The following is a 17534-nucleotide window of genomic DNA, read 5'->3' on the forward strand; positions in this document are numbered from 1 at the left end:
ACTGACGAGTTCAAAATGTTCTATAGATTATTAAGTCCAACATTCCTATAAAGTCAAACTGCCAAAGCAAATGTAAAATACATATGTATATACACATTCTGGAAGTGGTGGAGAAGTAATGTAAGGTAACTAAATAATTTTCTGACATTTTTCTTCCTGTAAAAAGTGTTTGCATTTAGGAAAACTGGGAGCAATACAGGAGAAGCCCTTTGTATATTACTGTATACACAAAAGCACTAACTTTTAAGTGATATTTTTTGGATTAAGGCCAATTACCTGTTTTCAAAAATATATAAAAAATGAAAATTTAGAACAGATTACGAATAAATCATTTAATAATAAGACCAAACACTTAGGCATTAGTATTAAAACATTCGATTGTTTAAGGTACATTGGAAATATAAAAAATAAAGATTCTAACCAAAATATTTATTAAAAATATAGTTTGAGAACTTAGTGTACAAGGAAGATATTTGTTTTACATCTCAGTTACCCAAAACAATAACTTGTGGTCACCTCCTATTGCACAAAGAGGGAGAGTCCTATGCCAGGACAGACCAGATCCCACAGCTGCAGATCCAATGAGGATAGGCTAAAACCAGAAAGCAGATCATGGGAGAGGAGTTAGTTAGAATGTAACAATAAATTCAAAAGGCACAACAAATCTAAACAAAGCATCCTCCAAACAAACAGGTCTTCATTTAACAATATGTGCTTTATCAATTAATATTCCTCTTATCTGTCATCTAGACGGATGACCACACCGACAGATTCAGGGGAATGCCATTCTGACTGATGATCCAGGAGTGGAGATGAGACCAGGTACTTGGCCAGTTCCTTCTGCCCCACAAAGAATGTGTTACTGGGATGGTAGAATAAAAAGGGTCTCATCTGAGATCAAGGGCATAGGAAGATGACCAGTCTATTCCTTAAGGAATTGAGCTTGTGGCCTTGTAGTTCAGCCAGACAATTTCAAGACACAATGACATAATTTGAATAAAGGAGGAAAATATAAAAGCAGCAGGAGAAAATATTAGCATGTGATCATCTTCCAAATTTGAAAAGCTTACTTTACTAAATTGCTAATAAGAATGTAAAAAAGATACCTTTATATGTAGTTTACATGGCTAAAAGAGCAGCCAATTTAAGGGTTTTAAGTTTGGAGAGAGGAAAACAAGTAGAAGGGGGGATGTATAGATGATGACGAAAACTCCAAGCCAGTACTACCTGAGGGTGCCCCAAATGATGAATCAGAAGCTGAGTGGTCATTTTGCCAGGGTAGCCAGTGGTTGCAAACAGGTTTTCGTTAACAGTCGACCATCTGAGAAAAGAATCAATATCAGTTATTCTGTCTTTTCTATGCAACTGAGATGGTTCTTTTACCCAATCCTGAGCCTAAACTCCATCCTAAATATTTATCCAATCCCATATTACCTAAGAGAACATCTCCATCTAATCCTAGGGACATCTAAAACTCAAATTTATTTAGAATACCAATCCTACTTTGGCTTCTAATTTGAGAAAGTTATCATTATTATTGATTCAGGCTTGGAGGTCAACCCACAGATGGACTAATTGACTAAATTCTGCTTCTGTTACTCTGATCATGTCAGTCCTGTTGTTTGCTTTTTATTCCCAGCTTCACTGGCCCACTACATCTGTTACTTCTGCCTGGGCTGCCACAACAGTCTCCTAAACTGACTGACTGCTGCATCTAGTCTCTTTCCTTTTTAAACTCATCTATCTGCTGCTATCCTATTAACCTTTTATCTCAAGGATCTTGGGAACCATCTAATTCAACCCCTTGTTGTACAGATGCAGAAACGGAGGCCTGAAGATGAGAAGGGCCTTTTCAGAGGTCACTTAAAAGGTCCCCAAATTCCAAATTCAGTGCTCTATTAGGATGATGCCATGCTGACTCCACACTGGCAGCATCACTGCATTTTGTGATTCTCCTTTTTCATTTTGCATTATATCTTGTATCATCACCTGCTAGATTAAAAATTCTATGAAGAGAGACTCTTGTTTGTATCTCCCACAGCACAGATGGCAAACTCAGGACCTGGGCAGCTTGCAGCCTGCAAAACTCCCCACTGAGGCCTAAATCAGATTAAAACATACTCAGGAAACTTTAGCAAAATAAAATATAGTAAAACACAGATAATGCCATTTTGTGGCTTTCTAAATTTTTCTTTGCCTTTGACACTACTGCCCATTTGAGTGAGTAGTTTCAAATTGTTTTTGAGAATGACTAGATCAATTCATAGCTCCAATAACAGCGCATTAGCATCCTGTCTCTCTGACATATGTCATTGTTATTTTTCATCTTTGCCAAACTGATGAGCTGTTTTACAACAAACATAGCTATTTTAATTTTATAATGACTTGGAAAATTTTTTTTATATGGTTGATAGCTCTTTTTGAAAACTGTTATTTTGTATGCTTTGAAGATATTTCTGTTGGAGAATAGATCTTGTTCTTATATATTTGGATCATTATCTATATATCTTAGATATGAAATGTTTATCAGAGAAATTTGCTGCAATTTTCCCCTCTTGATGAACTGTTTTCCTGCTAATTTCAGCTACACTGACTTAGTGAAATTATTTTCAAATTTACATAATCAAAATCATTCATTTTATTTCTTGTTATCTCTTGTTTGGTCATCAACTCTTCCTTTAGACACCTGTACCTAAAATCTTGTGTACTATAATATAAATATTATCATCAATGGAAAAGGAAAGGATAGTAGACTGTAGAGATGACTTATATTTGTTTTTATCTTTAGACCACATATGTGTTTGGTTTAGCGTGTAATACAATGTGAGATGTTGGTTAAACCTAAATTTCTGCTAGATTGCTTTCTAACAGTTTTGTCAAATTCCATGTTTCTTTATTACATATATGCCCTTGAAACCTCCCAGTCTTTTTCTAAGAGGCTGGAGTAAAGATAGGGGTGGATTTATTGAGTAGAGATAATGGAATCCTGCATTAGGAAGGTGGCAGTATTTGTGAAAGGAAGAGCCTACACTAAAATTTCAAACAAAGATATGAAAATGATAGATTGGACTCAACAGAAATAATCAACAATGACTACAAGGTCATTGGCTAGAAAGAGTGTAGAGAGAGGGAGATGACTAAGGGGGCTATTCCAATAATCCTCTTCCCAAAATATAGACTACAAAGACCTTTTCTCATATAGAAAACATAGAATCAAAGGACTTGTAATTTAATTGGAAGCCTGCCAAAGCCACTGCTAGAGGAACTAGTATGTTTAATGCACAGATTTCATAGTAATCAGTGTAGATCCCTGTTTTGGAAGGGTATGGTAAGGAGGGAAAGTACTCTATGATGGAAAAACTATGCCTCAAGGCAACTCCTGTAATTGTATACAATATTGATAGCTATTTGATTATGGAAGTATTGAAAGTGTATTAAAAAAATTAATGAAATTTAGATTAGAAAGCTAGTTTTGGGCCAAGTGGAGAGACACAAGTGTTGGGCAAAGAAGCCCAACTAGATTTTACTCATTAAGGAATGGGAGCGGGAGCAGGGAAGAAACAAGTTTAAAGAAAGTCTGGCAAGAGACCCATCAAAGCAAAAGCAATCCTGGGGGCATTTAAGGATGAAGCGAAGAATATGATGACAAAGAGACAAAAATGGAAACAATCTGTACAGATTTTTCTAACAAACTTTTTGCTGTCAGTAACAGTGGAGCAGCCACATCTGGATGCTCCCTGATGGGCTACATGAGGAAGGAGAAACAGAGCAGCTGGACTACTCATGGCCAGCATCCACAGGAAGCCCCCTGCTTGAAAGGGCACAATTATGAGAGAGAGAGGAGGCCAAAGGCCTGGGAAATGTTTTGGAGCTTATTGTTATTTTTAACAATAATAATAACAATAAATGTGACTGAGAAAATGTTAAAAACTAGTGATCCATGTACCTACTTTTCCATCTGCAAAATTTTTATGAAAACAAGTTATACCTATATTGAGGTTTATTCTCAATGAAAGTATCAGAGGGAACAGGCAGGGCTTTGCAAATGATATTTGCTAGTAGATGCCTCCTTCATTTTTTTCTTATACAATTTAAGATCTTATTGCACTTATAGCTTATTTATTTAAAAAAGCACTTGACTGGGTAGAGCTAAATAATGCCTTAAAAGCTCTCTTTCAGCAATGTTGAAGTCATATAAAATTCCCTAAATGATGTAATAATAAACATAACTTTGATGACTCTCTGCTTATTAATATCAAAGAAATCCTTAAAAAGTAGACATGTCTCCCGTCATTATGAAACATTATCACATACAGTATCCAAATGGAAGAGGGATTCCCCATATATTTACTGAATGAATAATTTCAAAGTATAATCTTGTGCACTGTAATACAAATTATTACCATCAATGGAAAAGGAAAGGATAGTAGACTGTAGAGATGACTTATATTTGTTTTTTTCCAGAGGTATAGACAAGGGCCTCTTTTCCTTCTTGCAATATCTTTCTATTCTCTGTATTCTCTAACTTGTTTTTGGTTTTACTAAACCAAACTGACACTTCCCCCCCTCCCCCCCAAACCAAAATTGTTCACCAATCTATGCGTTTTTATTTGGAACTTTTAAAAAAAAGTTATTCTTGAAATATTGGTGATGATGATTCCACCATTGTATTTTTTTTTATTCCATTTCAGTCATCCAAAAAGTATTTACTGAATATCTGTCTGCTTTGTGATTGGAACTCGGGGAAAGGAGGAGAATGAGTGGTGACAGTGGTAGAGAATGAATTGTGGGCGATAACAAAAGAAATGAGGATAATCTCTAACTTCAGAACTTATAAAAGTTCTTATAAAAGAAATTAATACATGTGAAATTGTCCCTAATAAGAAAACAAACAAATGACAAGCTGTGTGGAACATAGAATACATTTTATAAGAGTTCAGAGAAGAGGGACATACAGAGAAGAGCTAGAGTAGTCAAAGGATGATCTTGAAGTCTGAACTGGACCACGAAGGCTGGAGGAAAGTTGGATAGGTGAAAGAGAAAGTGCAAAGTATTACCAAAATGCTAAGCCGGAGAGTATTTTTGGGTGACAAGAGAAGTCAGTTCATATAATAAGACACTATATTAGTATTTTGAAGAGGTTGGATTACCTGGTCTCTAAGATCCCTGTGAAATGTATGATGCTTTTTTCCCCCTTATCCCTATCCATTTTTTAAAAATTAAAAACTGAACTTGACTTAAAGGTTACCTTACTAGCTGTGATATAGAAGATTCAAAAGATTAAATCAGTAATTTTTCAAATAACTGGGAAACTGTACCTGAATAAGTGAGCTCGATCCATATGGACAGGTCTTTTATCCTGAGGATAACTAAGAAAAAAAAAAAGTATTTAATTACAACCTGTTATTCAACCAGTTATCCAATAAACATTTACTAAATAGTCATTACATGCTAGGCTCGGGAATCCAAGAATGGCAGAATACAGTCCATGTTCTCAAGGAGCTCATATCCTAATGAAGGAGCCAGGATGCAAACAACTCTGTAGGAACAAGACCTAAACAGAATAAACTGGAGATAATCAGCGAAGGGAAGACATAAGAATTGGGATAGGAAAGATTTTTTTACAAAAAGTGAGATGGTAGCTGGGAAGGAAAACCAGGAGGTGGAGGTAAGAAGGAACAGCAATCCAGGCATGGGGAATAGCCAGAGAAAATTCCCCACGTGGAGAGATGGAGTGTCTTGTTTATAGAGCAGCCAGGAGATTGATGTCACTGAATCAAAGAGAGTATGGGAGGTAGAGAGAGAATAAAGTATAAGGAGATGGAAAAGGTATGGGAGAAGGCAAGATGAACTCAATCACTGAATCAATCACTGCAGGTCAGACCTATGGTCTAGGAAAATCAATTTGACAGCTGAGTGAAAAAGCCTAAAGCAATGAGACCAAGTAGTAGGCTACTACAGTAGCCTAGGTACAAAGTGATGAAAGCCTGGATCATTATGGAAAAGGAGTCAGAGGAGGGAAGGGGTATGTGGAAGACACGTTACAGAAGTCTGAGCATGGAGAGGAGAGGGTAAGAAAGAGAAGATTGAGGAGGAGAGGCCAGAGAGAAAAGGAGAAATAGAAGAGGATCTTGTCCTGAAAACCGAGAGCAAAGAAAGTGAATAACTGTCACTGAATAGAGAGTGACAGTGGAGGTTGCAGAGTGGTCAGGAGAATAGGCCCTTAGAATTGGCCACCATGAGGTCATCAGCAACCTTGGAGACAGTAGTTTCAGGTGAATGATGGGGCCGAAGCCAAACTAGAGGGCAAAGAGGGAGTGGAGACCCCATTCCTTGTAGACAGCCTTCTCAGAGAATTCACCTGAAAAAGGGAAAAAATCTGGGGCAGTGACCAACAGGATGGATGGAACAAATGAGGACAATCAAGCTCAAGAATGGGGAAGCACAGTCCTATCATTCAGGAAGCAGACAGAAAAGGAGGGAAGATAAATGGCTGTGGAGATGATAGGGGTAATCAGTCAGAAAAGATAGGATGGAACAGGGTGACAACCATATAGAGGGGTTAACCTTGGGAAGAAGTATCACTTCTTCATGTGAAATAGGGGAAAAAGCAGAAAAAGGGATTTGTGTGATTTGAGACGGAAGTCAGCATATTTTCTCTCTAGCTTTGTAGGAATGAAAACAATGAATGAATGACTGAAAGCTGAAACTTAGCAGGGAATGATTGGCAAAAATATAAGGGGCAAGGGACTCAAAAGAAGAGCTGAAGTGGTCAAGATATGGAAAGAAGAGTGTCGCTAGTACAGAGGTGATGGCCTGGGAGAGAACTACAGGACTGGTCATTACAGTGTAAATGAAAAATAGGGTATGGGGTTGAAAACCAAAAGGAGAGGTAGATTGACAATAGACTGTGATCAGATAAAGAAATTTCAGAATTTGAGAACAAAGAAATGGAGCAGCAAGATCCAGGATGTGACCATCTTTGTGTGTGACTGAGATACCAAAAGTAGTGGTGTGATACCAGTGTGGCATAGTACAGTGCTTGGCACATAAGAGGGGCCCCAACAATGCTTGTGGTTTTCATGAGAATCCTTAGCCATGAACTTACTTGTTCCCAGTTAGATGCATTCTCCAGACCACTCCATCTCTTCTCCCCTCTGATCCTCCACTTCCCAATTCTCCTTAGTGTTTTGTCCTCCCCATAAAATTGTGAACTTTCAAGAGTAGAGACTGATGGTTTTCATGCATTTGTATCCTGAGCACTTAACACAGTGCCAGGCATAAGGTAAGCACTTAAAAAATATTCACTCACTCTACCATACAATAATGTTTAGCATAATAGATATTCCTGTAGAATAAAGATTTTTTTAAAATAATAAAAATGCTAAGGAAATACCTGGACCGAGTAATATCCCAGATTAACCAATCATTTCCTGCAACAGCTCCAACTTTGAAGGTATTTCTTAAACACCAGTGTGCTGACATTAATGGCATTTGTTCAGATTCAAGAGACAGGATAGCCTGCTGGGTAATGAGATCATAGAACCTGATTGTTCCATTCTTCTCTGCAACCATCAACTAAAAGACAGAAAAAGATAAATTTACTGAAAATGTAATTATATTTATCTGCTATTTAGATAAAACAATTTGATAAGCAAATCTGTGGTATGAGATGCTGATTCAAGCACCAGCCCTGAAATCAGGAGGACCTGAGTTCAAATCTGCTCTGACAATTAACACTTCCTAGCTGTATGATCCTGGACAAGTCACTTAACTCCAATTGCCTCAGCAAAAAAACAAAAAACAAAGAAGATGCTGATCCAAACTCCCCCAAACATTTTTTGCTAATACTTAAAATATATGCTAAAATATGGGGTAATACATTCAATTCACCAAGCAAATTTAAAAGAATTTAATGTACAAGGTATTGTGCCAGGTTATATGGGATAGGGCTTAAATTTTCCTAGAGGTCACAAGGTTGGGAAGCAAAAGGTTTTGTGTAAGTATTCAATAAGTGGGAGACCTTGGATAAAGTAAGAAAAATAAATTTTAGTGAAGAAATTCATTAGTACAATTTCAAGTGATAAAGTAAAATCATTAATGGCTAGGAAGAAAGGTCTTCCCTCCCTAAAACTGCTAAGACTATTATTCAGAATGCATTTATTAATAATATAATTTTTATAGAATGACATCAATGATGTCCCTTGGATTAGGAGAATAAGTTCAAGAGTTTATCAAGTACAGACAAGTATTTCTTCCAGATATATTTCCCACTAGTTTAGTTATAAACTTTTCTACTATCCAAATATCTGAAAGATAATTCCTTCCTTGCTCCTCAAATCTGTTTTCTGATGTGACTTTTTATATACATGTCACATATCTTTCTTATTTTGGTATATAGTGTTAACTACTGGCCTAAATCTAATTTCTGCCAGACTGTTGTCTAATTATCCCAGAAAGTTTTGTCGAATAGTGAATCCTCCCAATAACCAATAAAGCTCCCAATAACATGATGCCTTCTTCTGTATGTTTCCCACTAATTCCATTCCATTGCTTGCTCAATCTCTTCTTCTCACTTCTGTTTCTCTCTTTTACCAAACTTAAAAAAAAAAAAAAATTGATTGCTGCTTATTAGTACAGTTAGAATTTTGGGATCTGTAGATTCCCTTCTTTTTTTTTTTTTAAACTTTTTTTCTTTATTTTTTAACACACATTGCTTTATGAATCATATTGGGAGAGGAAAAATCAGAGCAAAAGGGAAAAACCATGGGAGAGATAAAAAAATGAAAAAAAGAAATGAACATGGCATGTGCTGATTACATTCAGTCTTCTTAGTTCTTTTTCTGGATGCAGAGGGCATTTTCTGTCCAAAGTCTACTGGGACTGCTTTAGATCACTTAATCACTGAGAAGAACCAAGTCTTTCATGGTTGATCATTGCACATTCTCGCTGTTACCATGTACAATGTATTCCTGGTTCTGCTTGTTTCACTCAGCAGACTTACTTTTTTCTTGTTTCAGCAATTCTCACTGTCCCCCTGGTTCTAAACTCTTGAGCCCAGTAGGACAAGCCTAATTCCTCTCCCACACTATAGCTGCTCCCTTTAAGTCTTTTCTTCTCCAAGTATCTCTGGCTTCTTCAACCTTCCCATAATCACCTTTATGGTAAAGCCTTATCCCCCCATTCCCTCCACTTCACTTTGTACAGGTTATCTATGTCCTTTCTAAAAGTATGATGCTCACAAGTAACATAATAATATAGTTGTGATTTGACCAGAGGCAAGAACAATAAAATGATCACCTTCATATTTGTGGGCACTAGGCTACTGTGATTTAATGCATCACTAAGATTATTTTACCTTCTTTTCCCTTCAATTTAACAAGCATTTATTAAGTGCATACCATTTGTGAGATTCTTTTCATGATGGGAATATACAAAGGGCAAAAATAAAACAGCTACTGTTCCCCAAGAGATTTTACAGTCAACTATGGCAAAATCATATGTAGACTGAAAAGTAAAAGTAGGGAAGAAAAAGGATGAGGGAGAGCTCAAAGTACTCTAGAATAATCTGATGAGGAAAGTATTAACAATTCTGGGCCATAGGATAGAAGTTGGAAAGGCTTCCCAGAGACACAGCACTTGAACTAAGCCTTGAAATTAAGTTCAAATCAATAAGTTTTAATAAATGCTTCATTTGGACATAGCACCATAATAGACAATGAAAATACTGATACAAAAATGGCAGTTTCTGCCCCAGAGAAATTTAAGACTCTATTGAGGGATAAAACTAATACAGAGAAACAAGATAACCACAAGAAGTAGGAAGTGTAAAAGGCAGGAAGAATCAGTTAAGCTCAGGGGACAGAGGTTGAACTGTGAAGGGAACTAAGGATTTTTAAGAGGAAGAGAGAGAAAATGCTTTCTAGGCAAAGGCACAGTGGTAGAAGGAATACAGAATTCTGAGACTAGAAAGGTCAATTTGGCCAAATGAGTTGGGCCTAGACCTGAGTGAGAATACTAAGAGATAGGATCTAACAGGTGATTTTTGTATTTAACCATATACCTTATAAATTACATATGCAAAGGATATATGCCTAGCCCCTGGAATCAGTCTCATGATAGTCATAGTCCATGTACAAACTCTATTTGCACTGATTAAAAAACAAACAAACAATAAAATCTTTTTTCACTCACCTTACAAGCTTCTTCAGGATGCCAGCAGACACTCCTTCCAGGGGAACGGAGAACAAAATGAGCTTTCTGATTTCCTTCTAAGTCCCAGACTCTAATAAGAGAATGACAGGATTTCTGTTCATTTACATGACATTATTTATAGCAATTAATAAACTGAGATTTTATAATTTCTCAGTATTTTAAAAAAATTATTATTAAAAAAAAAGCAAATGAGACAATATTACAAAAATTCAAGTCCTGCTCTCTATGGCATTATAAAAAATTCAAGTATTTTTATACTCAAGCATATAGGAAGTTGCCATACTCTTTCTGTGATGTGATTAATATGCTATTACACATGCCAAAGCATTCTGGTCCTGTGACATGGTAGAAAGTTTTAAGTTAATTACTTTCTATACTGTGGGCTATATGCTGGAGGTTCCAGGAGCTGAATCTCACTAATAGACTGCAGTTCCCTAATTCTACAGTCAGTTCATGTTATACTTTCCATCAATGAAGCTTAAAAGAAAAATAGGCCTCCTGTTTTCAAAATAACAACATATAATTATCCTGTAGCTTCTAATGTGGTTTGACAAAATTGAATTCATTGAGGTCAATGGCCATTTACTTGGTATTCCCTTGACCTCTCTGATCATCCTAGCCAAATAACTACTCTTATTCATTATTATTTAGCTTTAACTCTCCTCTCTTTTTACTGTTGCTACCAAAAATTCAGCTTCTTTGTTACAAATTTGTCCCCCAGCAGAACTCAAGTTTGGGCAAATGGAATGTTGTTCCAGTAACTTTTTTTTTTTTTTTTTAAACAAAAATCTGTGATAATGGTCGCCAGCTTATTATTTCTGAAGAAGGCACTAAGTATATATATATAATGCTCAAACTTTGGGATAACAAACTTTTGAGTATATAAGGTAGGAAGGGCAGGACAAAATAAGAGAATACCCATGCTCACTTAATGTTAAGAGAGCTAATGCCTGTTGGGTGGACTCTTGATGGGAAGATAAGGATAAATAAACTACCATCAAGAATAGTGGAGGGAGGGTCTAAAGAAAATCCACTATGGATACACTGTAGTAATAAAGTCTAAGGAAGGCACATATCTGATTATCATCAATCAATCCATAAGCATTTATTAAGTGCCTACTCAAGTGCCAGGCATAGGGGAAATGATGTATTAGTTCCTTGGAAGGATGATAGACGTCCATCAATCAATCAACTTTGGTCAGACCATTTCTGAGAAAGATTGCTTTCTCAGAAACCTATCTTAAATCTTTCCTTTTGCCCCCATAAAGCTTCCCATGCTCATTGTCTGTCACTTGTAAACAGCAAAATGGCACAGTAGATGGAGCACTGTGTCTGAAATTGGGAAGAACTGAATTCACATTTGGTGTCAAATACTTATGTATGACTCTGGACAAGTTACTTCACTTCTGTCTGACTCAATTTCAGTAAACAGGGATATCTACCAGCGTGGTGGTAAGGAACAAATACGATGATATTTATAAGTGCTTAGTATAGTGCTCAGCACATAGTAGGTGCTTAATGTTTATTCCTTTCTTTTTTCTCTCTTTCCCTCCCTCTTTTCTATAGAATGCAGGAACAATGCTGACATGGGAAAGGGGAGTGACATGGCCACACTATTCTTTTATAAGTCATCTGAATAATTACACACTTTTCTGTTTGTGCCAAAATATCTTTCATTGAATTTTACTTCTAGGATTTTTGTAAGAAAATATATTTATAGTGAAAAATGCCCATTCCCAAAGTTGAAAGATCAATATATTTGCTTTTAAACTCGTGTTTTTCTATTAAAGTATACTTGACTAAGCACATCTTCTCAACTACCAGACATGCTACATTTAGACCCATTTAAGTAAAATAAATTTTTTAAAACTATATTTGGTGTATGGGGGAAACATTATGATTTTGTTACATTACAAAGTTGTTAGATTTGGCAAAAGCTACATTTATTAGACATACATAGTAACAAGCAAGTAATAAAGTGCTAATACTAACACTATTCTACTGAAATAATAACATTTTGCTTTGCCTATTTAATGAATCCTATGAGAATGGTTTCTGTAAATCCCCATTCTTTTGATCCCATTCTAATACACAGTTGAGCTAGTCATTATATAAAACACAAATCTACACCAGGAAGCAAGATGTGGAAGTTACAGAATAAGGATAACAATAATTTTAAATGCTAGTCAATTAAGGAAATGGATTTTCCCCAAAGTCTTATCTGATCATTCTGCTATCTTCACTTAACCCTATCCCCTAATATTACCTCAAACCGCCTTGATTTAATCCAGGTAATAACAACCACTCCACAAACTTCTTCCTACTCCTCTTTGGGATAGGATGATTTGTGATGTAAAATTACAGGCTTATTCCCGTAGTTAGAGAAGAATCAGGAGGATCTGAGTTCAAATGCAACCTCAGGCACTTGACACTAGCTGTTTAACAGAGGCAAGTCAATTTAACTACAACTGCCTGGGCTCCCTTCACTTCCTCTCCCAAAACTACATTTATTCACAAATTTCAGTGGTTGTATAACCCATTCAAACATGCAAAAGATAATAAATGGGGCTACAATTAGCATAACTAAATTAGCTATAGATACATCTTTTGAAAAGTTTTCATTCAATTTCTTTCAAGACTTATTAGAGCTCAATAGACTTTTCTATGACTTTTGATTGTCTTGTCTGATTTATTCAACAGATTTCTATTTCTTGGGAGTTCTCAGTAGAAGTGCAGAAATTTTGGTGGAACTTAAACCTGCATTCACATATTCACTGTGTGAGTCTTCCTATCTTTCCCAAATGTGGCACAATTGCGAATTTAATTTATACACCTAAATTGACTCTGCCTGCTGACCTAGCCTAATTAACTTTCAAGGCATGGAAAAGGCAAAGCTTTTCTATATTCTTTATCAGAAAGTAAGTTTGAGATTTCTTCTTCTGCATTAGAAATTTGGCTACATTTTAATGTTTATGAGTAACTATTGACGTTTTCTATATTTAAAAATCTCAATAATTTAAACTCACAAATCAGGAATATTTTATGTTGTCTAAATCAATTCATCTTTATCATTCCAAGGAAAAAATGTAGCATATAAGAAAAAAAAAATTTCTTTTCTAAGACACCATTGATGGTATCAAATAATATTTAGAGAATGAAAATATACAAAATAAGGTATTTTAAAAGCTGATTATGAACCAGACACAGTGCTAACCTGTTATAACAACCCTGCAAAGTGAGTGCTATAATTATTTCGAGTTCTCTTTTTTTCCTTGAGAGGCAGTTGGGGTTAAGTGACTTGCCCAAGATCACACAGATATGAAGTGTTAAGTATCAAGTAGGATTTGAACTCAAGTCCTCCTGACTCCAAGGCTGACTGCTCTATCCATTGCACCATCTAGTTGCCCCAAGCTCTGGACTTTTATAGGAGGAAATATAAAGTGGAACAGAAGCTCCTTATGGGAGAAGGGAAAAAAGGGGAAGAGACATGTTCCTCATACTCAACTCTGAATATGGTTTCCATAGAAACAATGTTATAAACAGTAGTTAAGTTCAGATAACTAGGGGTTAAATAAGTTCTAAATCCCAAACTTACATATCAAGTTTTGGAAAAAAGGCTATTTGGAAGTTGGGGATTTGCCTGTATAGTAGATCTTAGTGTACTTTAAAAAAAAAAAAAAGTTTTGTGTTCTTCACTATTATATTATTTGCCTATAAGCTGAAACTGAAATTCAGTATTAGCTTTTAAATTGTTAATCACTTCAAAGAGTTAAACCCCCGTAGATCTAAGTTCAGCATATTCAGCCTTTATGAAGCCATTTGTAATGAAGAAATGGCTCCATTTTATATTTTTCCTTTAGAATTTAGATGGCAGAAAGCATTTAAAAAGAGTTCTGGGGGTGCCTGTAGAAAAGATCGCTTGTATCTCAGGCGTCTAACAACAGATGCACTTATTAAGTGCTTCCTAAGTATTAGACACTGTACTGGGTGCTGGGTTTCATGATAAGAGTACAAAGCATTACAGAAAATTGTTGTCAAGTTATTTCAATTGTGTCCATCTCTTTGTGAACCCTTGTGGATTTTTTTTTTTTTTTTTTGGGGCAGAGATAATGGAGTGATTTGCTATTTCCTTCTCCAGCTCATATTACAGAGGAAAAAACTGAGGTAAAAAGGGTTAAGTGATGTGCCCAGGAGAATACAGCTAAGAAGTATCTGAGGCCAGATTTGAACTCATGAAGATGAATCTTCCAGGGGGCAGGTCTGGCATCCTGTGCACTGTGGAGCAATCTAGTTACCCTTGATTTTTGAAGGAGAACTAACAAGCTAATAAGTAGGTGAATCCTGAAAGGCTACCTATAAGTGATACCTGAACTGAGCTTTGAAGGGAATAGAGATTTTAAGAGGGAGAAGGGATGAGGCAGCAGGAGAAAGAATATTATGTATAGGGTATGGCAATTAGGCTAGTCTGGCCAGAATGTAGTATGTATGTCAAAGGGAAAATAAGTCTGGAAAGACAGGCTGAAGCTGGGTTATAAAAAAGCTGTAAATGTCCAATTCAGTAGTTTGTATTTTGTCCTAGAACCAATAGGGAGCTACTGAAGCTTCTTAAGAAAGGGAATGACACCATCAGCCTTGTGCTTTATAGTATCTATTTGGTAGCTGGAGGGGATAAATTAGAGAGGGAAAAGATTGGAGGTAGGGAGCCTAATTTGGAAACCGTGGCCACAAGCAGAGGGAGAAGTGTTAGTTCTGAGCTGAGGCAGATGATGTATGAGTGGAAAGTGAGGAATGAAAATAAAAATGTTGTGGAAGTTTAAGTGACAAGACTTGGCAATGGACTGGATGGTGGTGGTGGTGGGGCCTAGGGAGAGTAAAAAGTCAAGGCTTGATTTGAAGGCTGCAAACCTGGATGACTGAAGAGAACAGGGATAATCTTGACAGAAATGGGTATGTTTAGAGGAAAAACAATGAGTTTTGTTTTTAACTCTTCATCAGAATATTGCTTGATAACATTGCCAAATAACATATTGTCATTTGAAAAGATTTCTTGGAATACCAGCTTGCCTGTTGTTAACTAAATTCAACTGACTCTTGAATATTCCTACAAATAGAGGTAAGGATAATACAAAGCGGCAGATAATCCAAAAAATCATTTATACTTGGCTTTAGATGGTGTTTTTGTACTTACATTTGACTATGGGTGTGTCTGATATTCTGGGATTCATTTCAAACCAAAAAAAAAAAAAAAAAAAAGAAACCACATTTCGAAGATCTAACTTAAGAGTTGGGAAGCAGTTCAATTTCTTCATCTTGCCCCCTGCTAAACTTTTCCTCTGCAACCTACTCTATGCTGAGAATGGGTCACTTATTCTCATACTAATGCCAGAATGACCTTTTAAAAACTTACTTTGGTTAGGGGAAATAGTTAAACTGTTTGGGTTTTATACAGCTTGAATGGCAGGCAAAATCAAATGGAAAGGGAGCTCCTATGTCCTTTGTGAAAGAGATAATATTATATAGGATAGGTCTGAATAAGCCCTGATTCTGTGTTGTTGCTCAAATCAACACAGTATGGTAGGTAGAGTTAAAAACAGCACCCTCGGGGCAAAGGCTAACACTGCTGGACAGAGCACAACCTCTGCGCTAACAGAAAGCAATGGCTACCATGGCTGTTGGGAACCCTGTATGTTGAAAAGTTTCCATTGAAAATATCTGATGTCCCTTTTGAGTATAAAAATCTTAAGACTACTAGGTGTGGTTCATAAGATGTGAAAGCTGAAAGGAACTTGAAGAGTGAGATTAGGTGACTTCCAAGGTCATTTCTGGAGAGTCTGAGGTTGGATACTTAGTTTGCTTTTTGTCGGCTAGAACTAAGTGTTAAAATAATTGCTTAATTTCACTTAGGAGCAAAGAGGATTTTTTTATGGCATATGAAATGATCTGTGCTCTTTCTCACTCTTCCCCTGCCCTCTTCTCTAAAAAACATATATTCACAAGATGAAAGGATCTATGCAAATTCAGTACTGGGAAACTGACAAAAACTTAGATATTCACAAGGGTCTTTTAAAAATGATAATTAGTAGAGGGCAAAGTTTCTTTTGTGGATTCCAAAGGAGCTTTTGGGGTAATAATTTATTCTTTTTATTCTATTGTTCTTGATTTCTGGCTGGCTAATTATCTGCCTGGGAGTTCACTGGAGAAGGAAATTCCCGCTACCAAATGTTTTTGTCAATATGGACAAAAGGAAAATGGATGGTATTAACTGACACATCTGTATCCACTTGGCTCCTTTAACTGGTAAAACCATGGCCCTTGTGAAAGAAATAGGGGTGTCTGATGAACTATAATGCACAATAAAATTTGGTAAGTAGCTTGGAGATATAATCTAAGTGGTTAAAGGCCATCCTGGAGAGTTGCATGGGAGGACAGATTTCCTCCAATATCTTGGGAAATAAAGGTAATAAGGAGTGGTCAGGGAAAGAGATTTTCCGGTACATCTATGTCTTTTGATAATGTCTGTCCATACTATGGCTTTATACCATCTATACCTTTTTTCCACTATTTCCAACATCTGGTCAGCCCATATGATCCTAATTTTGTTTATAACATTGATTGTAAAAGCAAATCTGTTTTCTTCTTTACTCAGATGAATCAATTAAGATTCATGAATACTATTATGTGCCAAGAGCTCTATGGAATAACAAAAAAGGAACAAGGTATATTTACTCAATAAGAATGTGGAAACTGATTCCTGATCTGAGCTTTGATGAAGTTAGAATGTGCAAGAAGAGGGAAGGCAGAGCATACCTGGGATGGGAGAGATGGGAGTGTGTGTGAGAGAGACAAGAATATCATGCACAGAGAACAGCAAGCAGGCTGGTCTGGCTGGAAAACAGCATGTATGAGGGGAGAGTTAATATGAAATAGTCAAAAAAGATGGTGGGAGCCAGATTGTTGAGAACTTTAAATGGCTGTTGTGCTTACATTTTATCCTGGAGGCAAAAGGGAGACACGGAGATGTTGAGCAAGGGAGTGATATGAGGAGACCTGTGCTTTAGCAACAATAATGTGGCAGCTCTGTGTGAGGTGGATTTCCTCTCATGTGGAAAGAAAACTAAATGAGGCGGTTACCCTAATGGACTAGGCAGAGACAAGGTAGGTTTCAACGGGACATTTCTGGATTTCTCTTCACCTGACTTTTTCTGTAAAATGTGACTCAGGTTCCACAATATACTTGAAGCAATTAGCAAAGACATTACTAGAAAAAGTATTCAGCAGAGGGATTGAAAGGTACTTGTAAAATATGGAAGACTTTACCA

The 17534-nt window shown here is 36.4% G+C and overlaps 1 protein-coding gene across 3 annotated transcripts in view; it reads right to left on the reverse strand.

Moving 5' to 3' along the window:
- Positions 1–320: 320 nt before the first annotated feature.
- NUP37 (nucleoporin 37) overlaps positions 321–17534 on the reverse strand; it is a 39123-nt gene continuing 21909 nt past the window's right edge. For all 3 annotated transcript variants that reach the window (XM_074271404.1, XM_074271405.1, XM_074271406.1), the window contains exons 6-10: positions 10195–10285; positions 7397–7578; positions 5319–5369; positions 1228–1321; positions 321–592 (exon numbers count right to left, since the gene is read on the reverse strand). In XM_074271404.1, the coding sequence (XP_074127505.1) occupies positions 479–592; positions 1228–1321; positions 5319–5369; positions 7397–7578; positions 10195–10285 (532 nt within the window). In that variant the 3' untranslated portion in view covers positions 321–478. The remainder of the gene's footprint in view (positions 593–1227; positions 1322–5318; positions 5370–7396; positions 7579–10194; positions 10286–17534) is intronic.

Source organism: Sminthopsis crassicaudata, chromosome 5 (assembly GCF_048593235.1).
Source record: "Sminthopsis crassicaudata isolate SCR6 chromosome 5, ASM4859323v1, whole genome shotgun sequence".
Taxonomy (NCBI): Eukaryota; Metazoa; Chordata; class Mammalia; order Dasyuromorphia; family Dasyuridae; genus Sminthopsis; species Sminthopsis crassicaudata.